Here is a 24,822-nt window from a genome sequence, read left to right on the forward strand (position 1 = left end):
ATACCTCCCAGTGTAGCTACATATGTGGTCGAAATTTGGGACATAGGTCAGTGTGGGGCTAGCCAAAAAGAGGAAAAAGGCTTTTGCAGGAAGATATTGTGTGTTCTCATCCTACTTTGCACTTTATCTGCCAGAACAAACTGGAATTTTGATTGAGCTACGGTGCACCCGCCCGCCCTTGCTTCGGTTGTCTGTGTGGAAAATGGAGGAAGCGCCCTTGCAAGGGATATAATTAGCGATTGCTTTGCATGCGACAAAGGTTTGTCCATACCCTGGCTGGCTTACGTGAAGAACGCACTTGATGATATTGTACCTTAGTGAAGCCTTTTTTAATACGACACCCCACACTTCACCTGGGAAAAAGCAAGTACAAGCCCTCCTACTTGCACGGGCACAAGGTCACAGGCTGGATGTAGAATCCCGCAAACCTGCGGTTGCAAATGTTTTGTGATTATGTCCTGAAAGGTCCCTCACTAGTTATCTGTGGAAAGCTGCAGGAAGATTGGATCACGTATTATTATTTAGGTTTAGGGCTATTACTGTAAAATGTGTGTTCTCTTTCCCTTTAGGTTATAAGCACACACAATCTTGAATTTCAACCGTGCCCTTGTAATGATCGTTCTGGCCAATCGATGCTGCATTTTCTTTTCTTTTGTGGGTACCTTATAAGATTTACCAAGCAACACCTGGTCCCCTTAGTGAAGAGTAGAAACCAGAGGCAGTGCAGGTTTGCGTTTCGATACCTAAGGGAATTCTCAGATGTTGAAGCGTGCTTTGTTTTGCGTCAGTTCATTTATGCCTGCTGTGGTTTGCCGGGGCACACTGCACTTTGAGTAACTCTGCTATTTTTAGAAATGTTTCATAGTATTTTTATTATTGCGACTGAACAAGGCATTTCTGATCAGTAACAGTCAGTTGCAACTTGTGATACTGTTCAAAAATAAAGGCTGGACTGTTATGTGTTGGGTTTTTACTGACATAGTGAGCCTGCATGTTGGTCTATTTTGTATGTCAATGTTACTTTTTTTGTGTGCTTGTACTCATGGCTGTTCTGGTGGCGGAATAAAGTTTCATGAAGTAAAAAAGATACTATTATAATGCTCAACCGAGTCTCAAACGGGCAGGCTTGTCTGATTTTTCAGAAGTTCACATTTTGTCTTTGCAACAAAACAAAATGACTACCGCCAAGAATCAGCACAGTGCCACACAATATGCAGACAAAGTAACAATGCTTTCTACCACACCCACTGCCCAATGGCTCCACAAGGAAGATCCTACCTAAGGGACTGTTGTAAAGTGCTCTCTCATGTATCCACTGTTCTCAAGCAGATTTATTTAACTGTCCACTTCAAACTGTCCCAGCTAAAACAATTCTGGATAGCAGAATAATGTCAATTAAGTAAGTCTCACCTGGCTAGTTCAACAAGCATCACCCGCACAAACCAAAAATCGACATACATATAAGTTAAAAAATAGCATAATTTGTTGAATATTGTTAGCTAGCGTCTATTTTATCTACAACTCTCCATGTATTTTCTGTTTTATTTTTTGCAACGATTTGTGTTACTAAGTCTGCCTTCCATTTTGTGAACTTCTTTCAAAATAGCAAATGACAACATACAAAGACAATTGTACAAATACGATTGATGGAAATTGCGTTAGAATGACAAATCAAGCAGAAGTTAAACCATCCATAGAAAACAACCCCATTTATATTTTTGAAAAAAAAGTGGCTATTGCCTATAAATAATTTTCTGCATACAGTTGTTTTATCATTGCAAGACTGAAGGCAGCAGGGGATTGAAGAATGACCCTCAGTGGAACACAGAGTACCCCCATAAACTTCCACATGGTTCTCATCTTGAAGGGTAAATGTTTTATTCGAAGAGTCACATCGTGCCCTTGAGAGAATAAAGTTATGCAAAAAGAAAATGTTCCTTGTTTATGTCTGCTGTATGATCTGTCAGTTGCTTTCTGTCCTCCAGCATCTGACAGATCTTAGTGGCAGAAGCAGGAAACATTTAATCGCTGTGTTGTTCTGCGGTGCCTGATTTATTTTAAGAAACAAAAGCTCTTTGATCTGGATACTGATGCCTCTGTTTGAGATTTTGCTAATTTATCTAGAGCTTCAACTTTTTCTGCTTTTTGAAAGGTATTGTTACATTACTAACAAGTGAGATATCATTTCAACAGAAATGAGCATTGCTACCCATTTCACAATGTGTGTACCTGCTCCAAAAGGTCAAGACATTTTAACTAGGCATGTGTGAAATTTGTGTCAGTTGTTTTTGCGAAATTATGTGAAATTTCACAAAACCATGCAAAACTATATAAAATTCATGTAATTGTGTGAAATGCATAACTGGCATTCGGCACTGTATTTTAGAGTGAAATGAGTCCTTGAGTCCATGATGCGAGGCTGCACTTTGCACTATAGTAGTGCAAAAAACACAATACCACCACGAACAACAGCTGCTTGACCTTTGTCGGTTGCATTGCTCCCACGCATTAGCAGTACATTTTTACAGCACAAATTTGCAGTACATTTATAGAGGGAACAACGTGTTAATGCACAATATGGAATAGCAGCAAAATTTGGGGGTACATGTTTAAAAAGAGTAGCATAACATGTGCCAGCGAAGTTCACGGAGTTTTGCCCACTCGACATGAAGAATGTAACACGGAGTTCCAGCAAAACTCCGCCAACTAATGTGTGGCATAGTTTCTTCTTGTGCGGCTCACCAACAGTAAGTTGGCGAGCAAGAATTGGCATTCTCTATTGTGATTTCAGGCACTAGGATGGCACTTGGTGAGATTTTCTCAAAGCGGGTGTTTGCGATGGTTCGCAGTGAAAAGGCTGCTGCTCAAGTAGAAAATCTACTTGAGAAGCAGCAAAGAAGCCACGCCCTCTGGCGCGCCGCATGGTGCTGTCCGTGCCAAGATGTGCAGCATGGAACAGAGCTAAAAATCAGTGCGACATGCCGATTCAGCCTGCTCATAGATCTCCATGAGCTACGACCACCGCTAGAAATTACCCTGATCATAGCGGTGCAATGCCAATTTCGCCGAAACCTTAACACAAGGAAGCATTGTGGAAGCAAGAATCGAGGAAAACCCTGCCCTTCTGACAAAGTCTTGGAAGGCTCACTAACGGAGGCTCCAGCGGAAAAGAGGAAAGACAACAAGCAGGGAGACACACTCCATAAGCCACTGATCTAGTGGGGTATCATCTAATTATCTCCACTGCAAGAGAATAGACAGATAATAAACATACCCCCCACTTTGAACCAAAGATTTTATTGCAACAACAAAACAAAGCAAATCATCATGACCCTCCCCAGAAGAGATCTCTTGTCTCTTCCATCCAAGCCTCTATTTATTCATCCTTTCATCCTTCCACTGATATCCACCATTTGACCTTTACATTCTGTCATTTATTCGTACTTTCATCCATCATTCAGTCTTTAACCATTCTGTCCGTCCGTCCATCCATCTGTTCGTCCATCCATATTCAAACTAGTCCATCCACCTACAAACATATCCATCAAACCTGTCCCTCCATCTATCCACCCTTTCAGCCATCCATCCATCCTTTCACTCATCCATCCACCAACCCTTTCACTCAATCCATCTACCCATTCTCCTTTTCAGTCATCAATGCATTCTTTCACTCAGCCATCAATCCTCTCACTCATACATCCATCCATCCTTCCATCCATCAATCATTAATCCACTCATCCATCCATTGACACTTTTATTCATCGTCTATCCTTTCACTCACTCATTCATCCATCCACTCTTTTACCCATCCATCCGTTTTCCCTTTCACTCATCAATCCCTCCATCCACATGCCCATCCACCATCCCTTCCAGTAATCCATCCACCATCCCTTTCAGTCATCCACCCATTCTTTCACTTATCCATCTTTATGCCCATATTTTTACTCTTTCATACATCCATCTTTCCATCCACAGTTTCACTCACCCATGCTTCTACCCTTTCACTCACACATCCATCCATCCATCCATCCTTTCACTCACTTACCCACCCACCCTTTCACCTTAATTAGGAGCCTTTGTCTGCTGAGAAGAGGCCCATGAGGAACTCCATTGCCATTGTAGCTGATAAAATGGGGGTTCACAACACCCCTGTCCAAACCTATCCATCTCTATCCAAACCTATCCATCCATCCTTGCACTCCTCCATCCACTATTCCTCCATCCATCCACACTTTCACTCATCCATCTATCAACCCTTTCACTCCATCCATCCTTCCTTTCATTAATCCATTCATCCACCCTTTCACTCAACCATCCATCCACCCACCAATCTATCCAGCCACCCATCATCATCATCCATCAATCCACCATCCACGTGCCTATTATTCCACCCATCCACTCACCCATTCATCTACCCTTTCCCTCAACCATCATCTAACCTTCCACCCACCCATCCACTGTTGTAATTATCCAATCATCTACCCTTTCACTTATCCATTCACCCTTTCACTCACCATGAACCCATCCATCTACACATACACTCATCCATCAACCCTTCACTTAGACATCCATCCTTTTGCTCATCCACCCACCCTTTTACTCACACATCCATCAATCCATCCTTCCCATCACTCACATACTCACCCACCCTTTCATGTTGATTATGAGCCTTTGTCTGCCGGGCTGCAGTCAGAAGAGGCCCTTCCAGATCTCTGCCCCCGTTGTAACTGCTAAAGCTGGGGTTCAAGACACCCCCGCTCCACTGTGTTACAACGAGTTGTTGGTGAACCCTGGGGCCGATGATTCAGATTCTGGACCATGCCAAAATATCAACGCAGCAACATAGTTAGACGGTGGATACCAGTTTACACATATCAGCATGTGCTAGATTAAACCTGTAAAGAAACCTCAAGGAGATCTGGGACACCCTCTAGAATAAAAGTGCTGCTTGATTACTCTAACATGGTGGGAGATGAACACATCAACACCACAGCCAGCCAACAATTGAGACATCAACATTGGAATGGTAGAACACAAAATGCAAGGCACCGGGGAGGATTAAAAAACAGAAAGGAGGTGAAGCAATAGGTGGGCAAAATGAACTTGAGCGAACAGGGGGAGCAAAAATGACACAGACCCAGTGTTGCCAGGTAGCATGGAAGTTTCCAGCCTCTTTGCACTGATACTTTCTGGCATAGCCCGCATCTACTGTGTGACCAATATTTTTTTAATGGTACCTGCCAAACATGCAAATTGTTTTGCTAAGCGCCATCATTTTGTCTTCCCGCGCTTCCACGAAATAGGTCCAGTCTCTTCCTGCCTGCGCCCCTTGCATTGTGGTACTTATGAAGCGTCTATGTAGGCAAGCACCCTGTCTTTTCCTGGTAGAAATTTCTACTGTCTTGTAAACCGGTCTCTTACTTTCTATATGTGTGTGTGTGTTGCCTGTTTCCTGATCCCCTGACCCTAGAAACAAACTCTTCTTTACTAAAAACAAGGTGAGCTGTTAATTTCCCCCGCATAGATGGGAATTGCTTTTGCCAAGTGTTGGAAAAAGTCAGACACTGTAGTTTCACAGGTGGTTGACGAACCTTTTACTGCTGGTACTTGAAAATGTGAATGAATTATTAAATAGAATGAGACCATGACAATCAAAACTAAGTATCAATCAGAAGATCAATAAATTATAGCAGCTAAGAGACAGGGTCCACTTATGATTCTTTCAAAAAGGTATTGTATTTACAAGTGTATGTATAGTTTGAGACATATGTGCTCAGTGCACAGGTGATCACACACTGAGTACAAAGTAAGGAGTGCAATCATACGTATGAAAGAACAAACGGCAATGGACCGTGTAAAAAGCTTTTTTCAAAATAGGTATAATTGTTCGGCTTCAAATGATACGCTAACCTAATACATTATGAAAGCGAATCCGTTCCAATTGTCAGAATTGTCGACTGCGTTTCGACTCAGGGCATTTAAAGGGTCATCATCATGACTGAGTTAATTTAATTGAGCAAGAGCAGAGACTGGGAATCGAGACAGTTAAGGGTTTTTTTTTTTTTTTTTTAGACATGCGCCTTATTAAAAGAAGCCAATAATACCCAGGGGTCACAAATAGCCACCTGGGAAGCTGGAAGGATTCAGAACACTGGGTGTGTCCTTGTCGGACAATGTCCCACCTCAAACTCTACTTTCTGCTTTTGTATAATAAAATGTTGTCTAAGAAATCCCTTATTTCTGGACCATGTGACAAACATGTGGAAAGTGCCATAAAACATATCTATGTGGCATCGAATTTTGTCATGTAGACTAGTTCATATGCAGCTTATGCAGCACATTTTTTTTCAAGGATTTCCAATCCTTATTCTTTTTCAACAAGAGGGAGAAGACCCTACAGCAATTCTAGGAGACTTGGATTTGTTAGCCAAAGTTTTGTCAGATAAAAGACTGGAATCACTATGGTCTTCTACAATGGTAGTAAGAGCTTCAGTGGAAGCTAGGGGATATTGTGGTTAAAGATGTGAAATTGGATCTTGTGGAAAGGTCTTTATTGCACAAGCTGCCCTTCACTGGTCAATAGATTTTTGGGGCTGAGCTGAATGATTTATGGAAATAAATGTCAGATGAGAAAGAAATTATTGAACCTTTTAGATCATTTTCTGCAAGGAAGTTGTTGGGTTTTTTTTTCAAAAAAGGCTGAGCTTTATACACAACGCACTTCTCACCCTTTTCAAGGCATGGCCAGAGAGCGAGGGAGCGTGTGCGAAGGGAGAAATCATGACCAAAAGTGCCTCAGTCGCAGAATCCAACATCATGACTACCAAGGTTAAAGGATTGATGAATGACTCTTAAAGTACCTCTAAACATGGAGGATATTAATCAGAGTCAAAGAGGTCTTTACAATAGCAAGAAGTAGCTATGTGAAAGAACTAAAGGAAAACCCACATCCGTGGTTTCGAGAAATCCCAATTATGTCACATGTAGTAAGAGAGGAATAACTGTCGAAAAGGCTCGCGGACCTGTTGGCAAAAACAATGTTAGTGAAAGTTCCCTATCTTTAAGGAAATGAAGGTATTTTTTCAATTAAGTTCTAGTTTTATTTTATTTTTTTTAAAGCAGATGGCCCTTATCATGCATTTCTGGATTCTAAAGAAGTCCTGGATCTCCAAGACACTTATCTTCATGATCCCATTGATTGGAAATCCAAGTCCCTCCTGCAGTTTGCAGGAGGGGGAATCATTTTCAGTTTAAGGCTCTCCCTCTTGTTTTGGTGATGCCTTCAAGGATCGTCACAAAGGTATTAGCTGCAGTGGAGGCACTTGTACACTTTGAGGATATTCAAGTATTGCCTCACCTAGATTACTGGCTACTTTTTTTCCTCTTCTCTTTCTAAGTCATGAGAGTCTCATCATTTTGGGGGGTTGTCTTCAACCTAAAGAAGTCATCATCATCATAAACTTTATTTCCGTCCTCCGACCATAAAAGTGCAAATGCGTACAATTGATACAAAGGTTTAGGTACATACAAATATATATTAGTGATCAATGAAAAATGTTTCTCCATTAGTTATTCTAAGAATTGTTATGATTAAAAACTATCATCAAAGTGCCTATAGCCTATATCATCAAAAGCCAATGCCTCAATAAAAATAAGCGGCCTGGCCCGCCTTGCTGACTTAGGGACAAAGGGAAAGCTATGGTCGGGACCGATAAAAAATCCCCAGTTACTCAATTACACAAAGATTAAATAGACAGTTAAAACACTATACTCAAAAGAGCTATAGATTAACAGGTGTAATAGTATTACATTTTCAATGCCAACCTTCTGATTGCCCACATATTGCCAAGGAACTTGGCACCTGCGCAGACTACCAACAGTCTAGAATCAGATTTAAAAATGTGCAGTGCTTCTCAATGGCAACGGATGCTAAATCGTTTACAGATCGCAGCAAGCCATTTGCCTCTCAGGGCGCTGGTACAATGGACAGCCAAACAATATGTGGCCAAGTGACTCAATAGCGAGGGGACAACCTGGGCAGGACGTTGTTGATGAAGAGGGTTGTCGCCAGGAAGCTATGAAGGAGTTCAATGGGAGAGAGCTAAGGAAGTCATTTCTGGTACCATCTCAAGTGAGGCTCTTTATTGGAACACAGATAGATACAACAAAGGCCTGGGTGCTCTTACCAGCAGCTGTAGCTCAGACTTTCCAAAAGACCGTAAGTCTCTTTCTGTTTAGTTATAATGCTGCTGCCACAATGTTCTTGAAAGTGCAGAATTTAATGGCAGCAATGACAGCAGGCCCATGGGCTCATCCCCATCTCGCGGCTCTTCATCCCCACCTTCTAGCCCATTGGTTACCAATTTCTCGGGATTACAAGGACACAGTACCAAAATCCCAGTCCCATATTCAAGGCTTCACTTGGTGGTTCGCCATTGAGTATCTTCTCAAAGGTGTGACCAAGAACCCCCGTATTACACTTGTAAATAACTACTGATGTGAGCCAGTGAGGCTGGAGAGTAACTGAGAGACAGGGAACAAAAAGACAAGTAGTCTCCTACTGAGGCAGTTCCTCCATACGGAGAAGATTGTTGGCTATAGGTAATGCCCCACGGTCATTTGCTTTCCTCATTCAAATAAAGACAGTGGTAGCCAGAACAGACAACCAGGGAAGTAAAATCTACATAAACCAACAGGTTAGAAACTGGTCCCTATCGGGCTCTGTTTTCATGCCCTGGCACGAACGGTAGCTTTTGAGTGAGCATGCACACTTGTGTGAAAAAAGATGTGCGCATGATCACTTTTCACTAATGGAGCAGTTGCGGGTGACGTCACACCAGGTGAGTGTTGAGGTGGGAAGGAGATCCTTTAAAGAGAGACATTTTCTCTCTGGCTTTCTGTAACGCCAGAGCAGCAAAAAGATCGTTGTGTCAGCCACTGAGGAAATTAGATCGTCGGAACCACCAGTGACCGGAAAGGACCACCACAACCCTTCTGTGCCCACTGGAGTCAGAGCTCACAGCAGCATCCACCCACCAGTGCGACTCTGCTCTGCCCTTTCAGAGTGAGCGACCGGCCTGCACACTGTATTGGAATCCAGCCACAAGGGAAGCGTTTCTCCTTCCCCTTCCAACAGGATTGGCAGAGGAACCGGCCTTGGTGATCCTGGCCATTTTATTTCTCCTTGACAACTTCATGGTGTGTCACCGTGTTTGTGTAATCCTATTATAGATTTAGGTGTGACAAATACTCGCCATGTTTGTACAACTTTGGGTGCATCCCACAATGCTCATTCTGAGGTGTGGGAGATGTGTAAGTTGTCCCGGAGGACACTATTAAGACCTTATGGTGCAGAATCCAGGGTGCATTCCAGTTGTTCATGGCACTCAACAATTGCCTGGTGTCAGTCAATGAATGATGTCAGCACAATTTACAGCCTTACTTACACTTTGTTGAGGGTTGAAGACATTAATGAACAATACCTCAGACATTCTCCTGTACCCGTGTACTATGCTAGGCCAGGACTGCCCATCTGGCTGTAAATGACACTTTATGTTTGAGTGTATAGCTCTTCCACCAGTGTATACCACGTTTTGTGCTTTATTTAGGGGCAAATTAAAACCTTTTTTCATGGCTGTGCTCAGACACCAGTTTGTCTTATCTTTTTCCTCTTCACCTTGAGCTAACAGCTTTTGCATGTCAGGGTTGCCACAGTTCACTCAACCAAAACCCATCAACAGAATTTGTAACAGAACATGGTCAACTACCTACCCAGTGTTGTGGTTCATGGATGATGATTAAAACATTTTTTTTTAAACCACAAAATATGACATTGGGTAAATTTTCTAGCAGTGGCAACCAGACATTAAAAATGTGATGAGTCTCACATCAGACCAGCAAGCTTTGGGCCTCGGTAAACAGCGCAGAGTTAATCCCTTCATCAGCAGGTTCAGGCACTATTAATACTCCAAGACCATACCTAGAACCTTAGTGCTGGAGTTGTGCCGTGCTTGCACCTTGGGGAGAGAGCACCAGTCTGCTGAGAAGATTTTAATTTGTTGTTCCATCAAGGAACTAGGTGATAGTCACCACTCATCAATTTCCGTACGCTTACTCAACGCAGAGTAAGGCAAACACTGGACTTATGGTCCTGGTTGTATTCCACAAGCTAAAAACCCATTGGCAGTCTCATTTAGTCAACTCATGTGTTGCACTGCATCAGCAAATGAAAGCATTATAATGTTTTTTGTGTTGAAATTGTATATTAGCATTTATTAAATATAAGTCAATAAAAGCAATAAAATACAGAAATGTGCAATATGATAACATAAATTACATTGGATGTAATGCATAAAGTTAAATATATATGGATTCATAAGGATGAAGACTGTATCTTATTTAAATACAAGTAATACAATAATAAGATGGAAGGAGGATAAAATAATTCAGTTGTGAATAAAACAATAAGCTATTTGATTGAAAAACTCTAATCACTTACGGTGAGATAGAAAGTAATTTTAAAGCAAAAAAGATCAAGAACTTGATGTAAGGTGAAGCATAAAATTGCAAACGAATAAGTGAGATAAAGACAGGAAATGTGGGTAGAAAGAAAGTGAAGAATAATAAAGGAGAGGTATCAATGCAGTAAAAAATAAAAGAATAGAACATATAGTATAGAAAATGATATAGGGAAATTAACCAAAGATAAAAAGGAAGAAATTGGAGGAAATAAGATGAGAGCGAATTTAGAACAGGTTTTCAGTGTTGGTATGTAAATGCATGACAGTAAAGTTGAGTAAAGGAGAAAATTAGAAGCAAGAGTAAAATAGAAAGAGAGAACAAGTTATGATACAGTGGAATCCACTATAGAGCGACCGGAATAGTCTATCACAGAAGGATTATTCAATTGTAGAGAGGGGGCCCAAATTTGATTAAATAATTGTGTCTGATCTTGCAAATTGTAGATAACTCTTTCGTAAGAGGCAGTTTAAACCATAGCCACCAGCCAAGAATCCGAAGAGGGTGGAGTCGAAGATTTCCAATGCTATAGTGTGCATATTTTAGCTGTGGTTATGGCGATATATAAAAGACGGCATTGTGGTTTGGAAAGGTGTGGTAAAGTTTGTAAATCATGCAGAAGAATGATGGCTGGGGTTAACGGTAAATCCAAAGGCAGAGTGTGTTGTAAAACCTGACCTATGTAGGACCACTAGGTCTGGATGATAGGGCAAGAACAGAGAATATGGACTATGTCACAACCAGAAATAGCACATCTCCAACAATTAGTATGAGGAAGAAGTCCAGCCTTATGCAGTTTTGAGGGAGACCAATGCCAGTCATGTAAAATATTTAATAAGCAAAATTTCTGTCGTGCTTCTCTGACTCCTCTGGTTAAAGTTTCCAAAAGAGTAAGCCAGTCTTCATCGTTATATGTAAGTGAAAGACGTGTTTGCCATTTGAGACGAAGAGCACATGATAAGGGTTGGGAGAATAAATGAGATGTGAATATTTTATATAAACCAGAAATGACCCCTTTATGAGTCCCCCAAGTACATAGATAGGATAGGATTGGCGAAGTTTGGAGAGACCATGGGCATGCTCCCAAGGCTTTGATAAGACCGAGATGAAGTTGAGCATAATTCATGAATTGATGCGACGGAAGACCAGATTCTTCAGCTAATTGGGTAAAGGGTTTAAGCTCATCAGTATGTATAAGCTGATCTAGAGTAGAAAAACCTGCCTGTTTCTATTGGGGCCAGGAAATGGCTTTGCCCTTGACACGTATGGCAGTATTGTTCCATATTGGAGCTTTAATATGAATACGTGGGTTAGAACCTAAGAGGCGATGAGCTTCTGCCACGTTTTACGCATTGAAGCCAATAGTGGATTGTGAGGGTCTTGGCGACTAGTACCTGTGGTATAAAGAACTGAGAGACCAGGTTCAGCGGATAGTAAATGACGCTGTAAATGCACCCATTGTGGTGTATGAGAATTATCTTGCAGCATGTATATGATTTGGGATAATTGTAAAGCCAAATGGTAGTGTTCTATGGATGGGAGACTTAGACCTCCATGAAAATGATGTGCTTTCAGTTTTTGTATAGCTAGACAGGGTTTAAAAGAGAGCATTATAATGTTATGTGCAATGAAAAAGCACTTGGAGGAATTAAAGGATCAAATAAAAATCCTTACAAGAAATAGGTAATAGAAAGTCAAAACGGCCAACCCACTTCGCATAGACACTCCTGGAGCCTCTCCTTTCTTTGGTCACCACTGTCAAAGCATCTTTATTCAGGGGGCTGCTCGCGGCACTTCAATAACCAATTTACTCACATACATTAGAAGCAAACATGTATCCAAGGCACCGGGCTTCTTTTATTAGCCTCTGCTGAGTGATACCTCAGGATTTTCTTTAGCTCACAATGCTAGTTCCCATGATTTAGGCCACGCCCCTACTTGGGTTGGACACACCCCCTTTAATCCAGTTTGACACACCCCTTTTAGAGCCCCCCCCACATTTTTTTATCCCACTTAAAGCCCTGGTAGGGGGAGGGGTGATAAACAGAACAGCTCAGGTAGCAGCAGTTGCCGCAGAAAGCAGCTCATTGAGCGACAGGATGGGTTCTAGATGGACAGCGATGGACCACTCAAGTGACTGAATGGTAAAGTTTGGGTGACAGGGAGGTGGCAGAGAACTTCCGTATGGGCAGACAATGACGGATGCAGGCAGTGAGGTGGACTCAGGCTTTACTCAGGGGTGTTGGATTGTAAAACTGAGCACTGTCCAACATGTACATCCCTCCACTGCAGCAAAACATTTTCCCACCCAAATTTATGGTCTTGAAAGCTGTTCATTGTTTTTAAACTGTCAATGTTTGAGTCGTCCAACTTCATAACTTCGTACAAACCTCGTTAAGGGGCGTAAGAGCGGAACATCGAAATGCGCTGCATGGAAGTATTTGTGATAAGAAAGGCAGTTGGGAGATTGGATGGTTGCTGGAGAGAGGGCATTTTGGGTAATGATTTGAAACTGCAGCTTCAAAGTGTTTTTGGTGCAAGACAAAAAAGAGTGATTACAGAAGGAAGCGAGGGTCCACTTGTGAAGGACTGTACCAAGCTTTTCAGAGGTGGAGTAAGCTGCTCCTGGGGCAGGGCACAAGTCCTAAAAAAAGATGTGGGGGGGTGGCGCTCACGTCACGACAGGAAGTGACGTCACGAAAGGTGGCTTGCACCATCAGACTTATTGCCTCCCCTCGCTCACCCCTTAGATGCGATTGCATCTGAGAAGCCAGCACATGAGCAGCGTTCTGAATGAGCTCCCATCTCGCCCCAGAGAGGCCAAACAGTGAATGTGTGGCTCCATTTGTTTCAGTTATCGAGCTCCCGGTAAAATAAGTGGGGGGACGGCGTCCACCCGCGTGGTACCTCGACTCGAGCCCTGTCCTGGGGGTTGTATATTACAAAATGTGTACCACAGTACGGCCTTTATGTGAAGTATCAACGCTGTGCTTACATTTCTACAGTGTTCACATGTACGCAAAGTAACAGTATTGCATTCACGTTGCCATGAATTTACAATGTGGATTTTACACTTAGACCCTGTTCATATATACAGGAAGAAACAATGTTGCTTGTATATTTCCATATAACAACAATGTTGCTGTATATTTCTGTGAAGTGGCAATAACAATGTAACCTTCCTATGTATTTGAATACATGAAATACCAAATTCCCATGCACATGTATGTAAAGTAACAATGTAACCTTTATATTTATTTGAATACATGAAATACCAAATTCCCATGCACATGTATGTAAAGTAACAATGTAACTTTTATATTTATTTGAATACATGAAATACCAAATTCCCACTCACATCTATGTAAAGTAACAATGTAACCTTTACATTTAGTTGATGTGTTCATGAAAAACAATGTTGCTTTTTCATTACTGTGAAATAAAAATACTATGTTTTACATTTACTTAAAGTTACACTCTTCTTTATATATGGAGATGGGATAACAATGTTGCTTTTACACTTCTGTGAAGTAACAATGCTGGGTTTGCGTATACTTAAAGTTACTGTCTTCTTTATACATGTTGATGGAGTAACAATGCGGTTTACACTTTTGTGAAGTAACAATGCACCGTTTGGGTACCCCTGACGTTACTGTCTTCTTCATACATGGAGATGGAGTAACAATGTTGCTTTTCCACTTCTGTGAAGTAACAATGCTGTGGTTACATTTACACAAAGTTACTCTCATCTTTATATATGGAGATGGAGTAACAATGTTGCATTCACACTTCTGTGAAGCAACAATGCTGCGAAAACATATACTTAAAGTTACTGTCTTTTTATACATGCAGATGGAGTAACAATGTTCCTTTACATGTATGCAAAGCAGCATGCTAGTTCACATACACATGAAAAATTGTCGCGTTTACGCTTACATGAAGTGCCAACCTCACAGCCACTCCAAGTCAGGGCGCTGTGGCCGTGCCGTGCACACGCAGGCATGTGCCGCGGTGGAGAATGCTGCAGTCTGCTCTACGGAGAGGGGGAGGGCACAGAGGGGAAGGGGCGGGCCGGTGCGAGCCGGTGATGTGCCGTGAATGATGCAGGAGGGGAGAATGAAACTCTGCCAGCCCGGGGTGGCTGCAGGCTAGCCGTGCGGTGCGCGCGCCCTCTGCACAGGTGCCAGGGCCCCCCGGGGGATGGGAGAGGGCCCCCAGCGGACCCGTCCGTGAGCAGCACCAGCCCGCGGTGCAGGAATGATGCTCTCCTGACACCTGTCCGTCATCCCCTCGGCCGGAGGGCCGGTGCATGGATTATAATGGACGTGTGCAGCGCGGAGGCGGCGACCACCAAAGTCTTCAGTTTCACCCAACGGTAACACCATGGCTCTTCTTACCTACAGAAATCAATGTATGCTTTTATCTTAACCGCCCGCAGGAACTGCCGCTTCCCTCTTGGGGCTATTCTGATAGACATTTTGCAAACAAGTGTGTTCCTGGTACGGAGGTCCGAGTGCTCCTGGTAGAAGAGGTTGGTTCATGGGGTAAAAGGCGTTTTTCGTCTAGTGCCAAGTCTAGGTCCTCTGAGCACGATGCTTCCTTCCAGCTGGACTACACTGCAGAAATGTGTCTGTTAGCGCCTCAGTTGTGTAACGCTGTCCTTGAGAGGCGCAGAGCTGGCATCCCGCCCCTCTCTGCGGGGAGGGCTCTGTCATTTGTAAATGGGAACTGGTCAATTAAATGGGATTTCCTGCCGAATGCACTCCCATTCCGAAGCACACGCCGCTCCGCATAGTTCATTGATATGCAGCTGCACGTGCACCCAGAATGTGCCCCCTTTGAAGTTTCCACTGCTGGCACGCGCAGAGGTCTGCGCGCTCTCTGTGTGTGTCTCCAAAGGGGGCGTGGGGCCATGTCTGCCCGGCCCGCCCTCTTAGGGGTGGGCCCGGATACTCTTCATATTTCAGCGTGCAGTCAGTCCTGTGTCAAGAGGGCTGCGGCGTGGGTGGCTCCTCTGAAGGGGATTATGGATTGTGTACTGTTGAGGAGGGAGGGGGGTGCTGGGGGTGGAGTGTAGAGCAGAACAGGACGGTCTCTAAGCTGTCTCATTGAGTGTCCTGCGTGTGCAGGTGCATAATGAGTTATTCGGGAGCTCTATTCTGGAGTCGGGGGTGTGCCCATAATCCATAGATGGGTCACCTGGCTCAATGCACGCGCAGGTGCCACCAATGAGAGTGCATCAATGTGCAGTACGTGCGGGCGGATGGGGTAGTCTTTGCAGTGTGCATGCTGAGCACACAGGTGCCATACGTGAACTTTTCACATAGCGCCGACTATGTATGTATTCGCAAGAGTTGTAAAGCGCTACTTGTTAAAAGGAGCTGCTGTTTAGTGAATGGAGCTGTACTGTGCGCGGGTGGGAGGGTCTTCCCTTGGCTGTGTGTGTGATCCTGTAACATCCTGTGGAGAGCACAGGGTGGGAAGGGGTGGCTGAGAATCGCCGCAGGCTGAAGGGGTACTTTACTGCATGATGGTACACAGTGCCCAGGGAATGGTGTTGGAGAAATGCTCCAGACTGGGGGCTTGGGTGAACCTTTACAGGGAAATGGGTTCGAGGGTACTGTAGAAAAGCCCAAAATCGGAATGGACTGTAGACTGGGCAACTGGAATTATGAGATTGTGCGGCTGCGTTTTTTTTTTTTTGCATAATTGCAGATTTGCCGCTTTTGTCACATCCATTTGCTGCAGCATAATCTGCAGACTTTAGTCCAAAAAACCCACTTCTTTTTTTGCTCAAATGTTACCAGAAGCACACCCACATGTCTTGACGCTTAATGATTGATTGGTTAATTTTGTGCAATATTTGGGTGTTAAACTGGTACCAATGAGGTGCAACCAACACCAGACAGTGTTAAGTGTAAAAATGCCAAAATAATGAAGTGTTACTATCACAAAATGTGCGGCATTACGTAGCATAATTTGCCTCTGCTTGCCATATAATTTACTCAAACGTGCCGCATAATTTGACCCTCTCCTGCCCCATAATTCTGGGGTGACAGATCAGTGTATGGTCTGGTTTTTTTTCCGGCTGTTATTTGGCCTATTTTATTTTATGCTCTGGAAGGCCAGTTTTTACTATTAATTTCCCTGATATTATCACAAGCATTGGTTGCAGCAAGCACACATGCATGCAGTCTCCCATAACTGATAAAACACTTATATAGTTTGTCTTTACAAGTTTAAAACTGCTCGGATTTGCAAAAGTGGCCCACTCTTTTAGCTATCTGATTCGTTAATGGTAGTGATTTTTATTTGGTTCACATGAATATGTTCTGTCTGATTCTGGCCTTGTGAAGGCCTTATTCTGGGGGGAGGGGGGATTAACCTGTAGGGGTGACAGATAAAGCCCTTACACTGGGGAGGGTTTGAACCTTTACAGCGCATGGGGAGGGGGTTGGGCAATTGAGAAGTCCTCAGAATGCATGTCACCGTATAACTCCGGAACAGTGCACCGGGAAGGGGGTTACAGATAAAGGCCTTATACTGGGGAATAGGGAGATGAACTTGTACAGCTCACAGGGAGGGGTGACATATAAAGGCTTAACAAAGGGGGAGGGGTTGCACTGGTGCAGTGCCTATGGAAGGATCTAGGGGCATTTGTATCAACATCACCATTTGCGATTCTCAAATACCGATTTTTAAGGAATCGCTATTTGAGAATTGCAAAACGGGATGTATTAAAAAAATTGCAAACTTTTTGCGATTTCTTAAAATTCCTTAATTGCGATTAGCAAATTGCGAATTCGCAATTAAGGAATACCTGCCCATTCATTTCTATGGGCCAGGAGACCCATAGGAATGAAAGGGAAGTAATTCTCAAATAGCGATTCGCAATTTGCTAATCGCAATTTGAGAATAATTTCAAAGGTGCAAGGGTGTCATGATGACACCCTGATGCACCCCTGAAATGAGCATGTGTGTGCATATGGCGCACATACATGCCCTAAGGGCATGTATGAGCGCCACGTGACACTTTGTAAAATTCAAAAAAGTGATTTCTGAAAGGAAATCGCAAATTACCACCAACTGGAAGTTGGTGGTAATTTGCGATTTCTTAAGGATAATTCGCACAACTTGGGTGCTTTTTACATATCATTTAAGAAATTGCAATTTGCGATTTCTTAAATGCTTACGCAAAATTAAGAAATCGCTAAATTAGCAGTTCCTTAATTTTGCGTTGGGAATTTGCCTAATACATCCCGTTTTGCGAATTTTTAATCGCAAATGCTGTATTTTGCGAATCGCAGCGTTTGCGATTAAAAATTTGCTTGATACATATGCCCCTTAGTGCTTAATTTATGCTGGTGCTTTCATTTGCTCAGCACTGGCTCGTAATTGTCAACATGAACACTTACTTATCACAGCCCGCCACATGGTGGTGCTGTCGATTTATTTATATGGCAGACCGGTTTACCAATTAAATGCACATTTAAAAACAATTCTAGAGCATTCAGGCCTTTCTTACTACTTTGAGTGCCCTGGAATTGTCCAGACTGTCCCATTTGTAGGTGTGTTGTGCTTAGCAGGAGCATATGTACTGCATGAGTGCATGTGGCAGTGATGGCAGCTCCAGGCGGCACTGCACCGTGTTGTGGTCGCCTGAGAAATACCTTGGTCATCGGCACGTGTTTCTATATAATTTGAGCACAGGTTGAAGAGTAAAGGCTTTACGCGGGGCTGGGGTGTGGGGGAGGGTGGAGCAGGGTGGAACCTGTACTGTGCACAAGGAAGGGGTGATGGATAAAGACAGTACACTGGGGGAGGGGTGAACCTGTACTGTGCACAGGGAAGGGGTGATGGATAAAGACAGTACACTGGGGGAGGGGTGAACCTGTACTGTGCACAGGGAAGGGGTGATGGATAAAGACAGTACACTGGGGGAGGGGTGAACCTGTACTGTGCACAGGGAAGGGGTGATAGGAAAATAAGATTCACTGGGGGAGGGGTGAACCTGTACTGTGCTCAAGGAAGGGGTGATGGATAAAGACATTACACTGGGTGAGGGGTGAACCTGTACAGTGCACAGGGAAGGGGTGATGGGTAAAGACATTACACTGGGGGAGGGGTAAACCTGTACAGTGCACAGGGAAGGGGTGATGGGTAAAGACATTACACTGGGTGAGGGGTGAACGTGTACTGTGTACAGGGATGGGGTGATGGTTAAAGACATTACACTGGGTGAGGGGTGAACCTGTACAGTGCACAGGGAAGGGGTGATGGATAACGACAGTACACTGGGGGAGGGGTGAACCTGTACAATGCACGGGGAAGGGGTGACGGATACAGACATTAACCTCTGTAGAATGAACAAGTGCTTGTGTGGGTGTGTAATCGTGATCCTGTGAAGTGCCTGTTTGTGTGCTCGGATCCGTGCGTGTTTTTGCGTCCATGTGTTTGTGGCCGCTTTTACGCACGTGTGTGCATTTTTGGGTCAGAGAGAGAGGCTTAGGCGAGGTGCACTGTCTTAACCATTAGTGCTTAAACACGTGAACTCGACACGTAGTTGTCATCCTTAGAAGCCCTAAACCAAAGCTTCAAACCCTATTTTGTCACATCACCAATTATTGTATTTCTTGATAAATTGTCCCTAATTATTGCTCTATTTTATATCTCAAACAGCGGCTGGGGGACCCGTTTCCTTCCTTGCCCCAAGGCCCACGACACACTGTCTACACTGAGACTTACCACGGGTCGTTGTTATTCACCCTGTGGTCTTTGTGTTTTCCTGAATCCATCTTTTGTTATTTGACTCAGTACCTCTAGGGATTTAAGCAGTGAAGCCTCTATCGGTGGTACAAACCTGACGCCCTAAACATTTATCGAAGGCCTTCGGGGGTGAACCCCTATTTGTGAGGTTTGGTGGAGGTGTAGAGGCGAATCTCGCAGTGTAATGCACTCTCTTCTTAAATTAGTGTTTCCCCTTTATTTGCTGTGACGTTCTCTAACAACATTTGCTGGGTTTGCTCAGATGTTGAATGCATGTTGGAAAATATGTTTTGGGCGCAGCTATTTTATTTGTGTGACGTGTAATTATACGAGGTGAGACTACAGTATTCAGCGTGAGCTCCGGCGAGACACAGGCATGGTCTATTTGTCTGTCTTCCTCGTCCATGTCCGCTCCACCATGGGCCAGAAGTTTGCCAAAGCCAGTTATAATGTTCCCCACCCACCTGTATGGCTTCCTTCATGCAAAGCCCCCCTTCATGCGTGTGAAAAGGAAGCAGAACATTCCCACTTCCTATTTGATTCTTTTCTGTGAGAAGTACAAAGCCACAAGAGAGAGTATTTTGTTTGCAATTTGCTTATGTGTATCAGAGAACCTGCTTTGTCGGCTTACCGTTTACTCTAAACACTGCACACGCGTGAGGTCCCACTCTAAACAATGCACACGTGTGAGGTCCCACTCTAGCGGACCCATGTTTACGCATGGGGAGGCGTTCTTGCGAGAGCTCAGCACCTGCTTTAGTGGTGTATCTGAGCCTCATTCATGGTGTCCAGATCCCATCTATCAGTGGAAAGGGATCAGAAACATCAATGTCTATTCGGATGACCATTGCATGATTTAAAGATGGCGGCAGTCTCGCGAGCAACACAAGGAGCATGTGTGATAGCTGCTGCTGCGCCGGAGGTCTCCTGGTTTGTTTGTGACAGCGAGATACTTTCTTGTGGAGCAGAATCATTGTATTCTTTCCTTAACCTGAGCCTTGCTGATCGCTGTTACTGGGAAGGAGCGGCAGAAGAGGGATGCCAAGATGCACCAGGTGGATGAGTTGAATGCCCCTGGAGACAGAGAAGAGGGATAAGTTTCAACTCAAATTCCTACATGAGGGGATATGACGTGAATGATTATACAAGCTGTATCTTCAGCCTTTAAGGCAAGAGAAGCTCTACTTTCTCCCAAATGGCCCGCATGAATTCTCCTGATGAAGGCCACGATCTGGAAGAGGAGGAAGTCAAGGGTAGATTTGTCCTACGGGCAGTGTTGAAGGAAGCACTTCAGCACCTGAGAGGAAATTTGATATTCCCTGAAGTTCCAGCCCAGAAGGAGTAGAAGGATTTTCCCCTCCAATATCAGAAGAAAGAACCGTAATGTTTACTTCTACATGGAGCCGTAAGAAAGATGGTAACAGATAAATAGAAGGAGGTGGATAAACGCATCCTTTGTTATTTTCGAGGAAGAAGGTACCCTCAACAGGGGAATTTGCTGCTTAAGAAGGCAATAGTTCCAGTTCCACTGTCACCGAGAGGGAACGGGGTTTACTTGATCCTTTTTTTGGTGCATAAGGCATGTAGAGTACAGGCCTGTGATGGATCTGAAACCAACAAACTGCTATATGCCATATGAGAGGTTCCAAATTATGTCCCTGAACTTAGTTCCATAGTATGTAAAGAGTAGAGTCTTCTTTGCATCTTTGAACCTTCTAGATGCCTGTCTGCATGTGCAAATATATATTGACCATCCCAGAAGTACCTACAGTTTTCTGTTTGAGACAATCATTACCAGCTCCAAGTCTTACCATTTGAACTGATGTCCTCTCCTAGGGTCTTTACCAAGGTATTGGCCCCTTTTGCAGAGGTGATCAATGCTAGAGGAATTCAGATCTTCCCATATTTGGATGGCAGGTTTATTTGCTCTTTTTCTGTTTTAAGGCACACCAGCATGTCGGAAAATCAGAGTTTTTATGATCAAAATCAAAAAGTCTCATTGGACACCAATACAGGTTCATCAATGGTCGCACTTCAGAACAGAACACTTGCTGACATCCTAGCAACAAAAATTGGTGTCCTGCCTTTCTACTCTTCTGGCCCAGGAAAGCCCAGACAGTGAAAGAATGATTGAAGGCTCAGGGCTGATGACTAGGCCTGGGCTAAATTTCCGTTCCGCTCGCGGAAATTGCGATAATTTGACATTTTCGCGTTCCGCGGAGAGCGCGAAAATGTAAAAATTTCCGCATTCTGCAGCTTAGCGATAATTTGTTTCTTGCTCGCGCTGTAAAATAATACATTCTCACGTGCGCGCGATCGCCTTACCTGAATCCCCGCGTTCGCCGACAAGTTTTCCCGATCCGGTCGCGTTCTCGACAAGATGTTTGATTGTTGATAGCCATTTGCGCTGTCTCGCGACAGTTCGCGCCCGCAGTAATGTCATTGGTCGCGCGATCACGTCTTTCTTCTCGCGATCATGCACCGCGAGAAGAGTGAAAACAAGATGGCCGCGCCCGCGAGCAACCGCATGGATAAGTTGGCGAGCCGCGACCACGCAGAAAATACCGCGAACGGGCGGGAAAAAAACTTCCGCATCTTCGCGATATTTCCGCGTGTTTGCGGAGATTTTTAACATTTTCGCGATAATTTGCGAAAGTCTCTTTCGCAAATTCCGCCCACCCCTACTGATGACTTCATTAGTTATGATCCTACCTTGGAGAGGACTAAACCTATATCTCCTAGTCAATCATGTGCTGGGCATTTGGGACCCTAAGTCACAGCATTACGGGCAAAGTGTCCCTGTGACCCAGCGATGTACCAAGCACTGCAGTAGTGGTTAAATCAGAAATATCTGGCCAGGGGGCTTCCTCTGGAAGTCGCCCCACCCAATATTCTGAACACAGATGCGGCGGGGCAGCTGCTCCACAGAACAAATCAACACAGGTGGAGCGGTCTTCGGCTTAGGAGATGTTCTCCATTTGGAGGGGGTTGAAGGCAGTTGGAATAACTCTTTTGCATTTTGCTCCTTTCTTGAAAGGTTATAATGTCCTGGTCAGGACAGACAACTGAGTAGTCCTAGCATATGTCAATCATCAAGTGTTTCACAATTACATGGTTGGTCCCCAGAGTGTGGAAAAAACGTACCTGATGAGGTAGTGGCGCTCCCACAAATGCAGTCAGCATAGTCGGTCAGAATATATCAGAATTCGGAACACAAATGAAGCACATTTTTTGTTATTTCTGAAGTGTGTTTGAAACAAATACTTTAATATGATCAAAACAAATCATTACACTAGGTAATGCAATTTCCACACAATTTTGTCTGTGCACTGTATTGTTTTATCAGCAAAACTGTATGTCTGGGCAAATGTAATCATGGTCATTTCAATTGAAAATGTGTAGTCTGTAACTACTACACCATGAATACTCCAGTCTACACCACTCCACTCTACTCTGCACCACTCCACACGACTGCACTCTACTCTGCATCACTCCACTTTACACCTCTCCATGCCACTGCACTCAGAACCACTCCAGTCTACGCCGCTGCACTATATGCCACTGCACTCTATATTTCTCTACTGTACCCTCTACCACCCTGCTCTACACCAATGCACTCTTTGACACTCAACTGTAATCCACTGCACTCTTCGCCACTGCACTCTAAATCACTGTAGTCTAGGTCACACCAATCTACTCTGAACAGTTGCACATACGCCACTGTACTCTACATCACTCTGTAACACTGCACTCTATGCCAATATGCTGTATGCCACTGCACTTTACTCTGTAACACTCAGCTGTATGCCCCTGCACTCTACACCAGTCCACTGTACACAACTCTAACCTACTCTGCACCACTGTACTCTATGCCACTGCATTCTACACCACTTTACTCTATGCCATTACACTCTATGCCACTTTATGAAACAGCACTCTACCTTGCACCACTCCACTCTATGCCACTTCACTCTTCTCTGAAACAATCTACTCTCCTTCACTGCACTCTAAGCCACCCTACTTTTAACCACTGCATTCTACACCAATGTACTCTACACAAATGCACTCTGTGTCCCTGCACTCTATGCCATTGCACTCTACTCGGCATCACTGTACTCTACGCACTGCATTCTATGCCATTCTACACCACCCTACAACACCGCACTCTGACACATTGCTCTGCAACACTGCACTCTCTGCCACTGAACTCTCCGCCACTCTACTCTTCACCCCTCCACTCTATGCTACTCCACTTTACGCCACTGGACTCTATGCCACTGCATTCTACGGCACTATACTTTACTCTGCACCACTCTTTGCTACTTTACCCTGCACCACTCTACGTCACTGCACTCTATGCCACTTGACTCTACTCTGCGCCACAGCCCTCTGCATCACTGAACTCTAAGCAACTGCACTCTGCACTATTCTATGCCACTCTACTCTACGCCACTGCAGTTTACACCACTGTACTCTGTGCAACTGAACTCTATGCCACTCTACTCTACTCTACTCTAATATGTGCCACTCCACTCCACTTCACCACTCTAATTTACGCCACTGCATTCTATGACGCTGCATTGTACACCGGTGAATTCAATGCCACTACACCCAATGCCACTACAGTCCACACTACTATACTCCGCACCACTCTACACCAGTGCACTCTACTCCAGTGTATGCCACTATACACAACTCCACACTATGCCATTCTAAAACACAACACTCTCTGTCTCTCAACTCAACTACACTCTCTGCCATTCCACTCTACAACACTCCACGCCATTCTCCTCTATGCCACTAACGTTTAGCCATGCTGAACAGCTGCCACGCTGTGGCTAACATGGCTAAAACACTTTAGCAAAGCCAATAGCTCTTGCATAGGCACAACATATTGGCTGTGCTAATGCTTGTTGATATTGGTCTTTCTTAAAATGAGGGATGAGGAAGACAAGGAGGCAGTGGCCCGTTTACATACCAGTCATCTGACCTGAAGCCAGACAGTTAACCACAAAGGAGGTTGTTGTTGAGGATTTGTTCCTAAAGTTGAATGTCCACTGCTTTCTCCAGTACAATAGTTGGAAATATAACGTGTGAATTTGGTCCAAACTAGAATTTTTTCAGGAGTGGGAGAATTTGTTCAGTACTAAATGCTTTACCAAAGATACCATGTAAGAGGGATGAGTTGAGCATAGTGAGGATGGGCTGGAGTACTCCTGAAGAGGACTCTTAAGACAGGGAGATGGTCTTTTATATATGTTCCGGTTTCATAGACTATGAGGATATCAGAGTTCTTTGATGGTGAGTGTCTTGAACATGGTCCAGTTGCTAATGTTTCTGTTTGGTATTGATGCAATGTTGGAGTACATCCGTGGGCTAGTCTGTTTGTATATGTATGTAAATGTAATAGTTAAGCATGAGCTTGGGTAGAGACCAGCAGAGTGTTTAAAGAAATAATATTGTTTGGCTGGTTTTAGTTGGTCTTGGTAGATTGTTGGCGTGTACGTACAGCATGTGGAATGGGATGGAGACATGGTG

The 24,822-nt window shown here is 44.0% G+C and overlaps 1 protein-coding gene across 4 annotated transcripts in view; it reads left to right on the plus strand.

Moving 5' to 3' along the window:
- The window catches only part of GARNL3 (GTPase activating Rap/RanGAP domain like 3), a 949,195-nt gene that overhangs the window by 344,722 nt on the left and 579,651 nt on the right, over nucleotides 1-24,822 (plus strand). Inside the window, exon 1 of one of the 4 annotated variants that reach the window (XM_085613710.1) lies at nucleotides 14,597-14,893. The exons of the other annotated variants lie outside the window; for them this stretch is intronic. Coding sequence (XP_085469836.1) covers nucleotides 14,838-14,893 — 56 coding nt within the window. The 5' untranslated portion in view covers nucleotides 14,597-14,837. Of the gene's footprint in view, nucleotides 1-14,596; nucleotides 14,894-24,822 lie in introns of those variants that run through there. 4 annotated transcript variants of the gene reach the window in all.

This window comes from Triturus cristatus, chromosome 1_2, assembly GCF_964204655.1.
Source record: "Triturus cristatus chromosome 1_2, aTriCri1.1, whole genome shotgun sequence".
In the NCBI taxonomy this organism is placed as follows: Eukaryota; Metazoa; Chordata; class Amphibia; order Caudata; family Salamandridae; genus Triturus; species Triturus cristatus.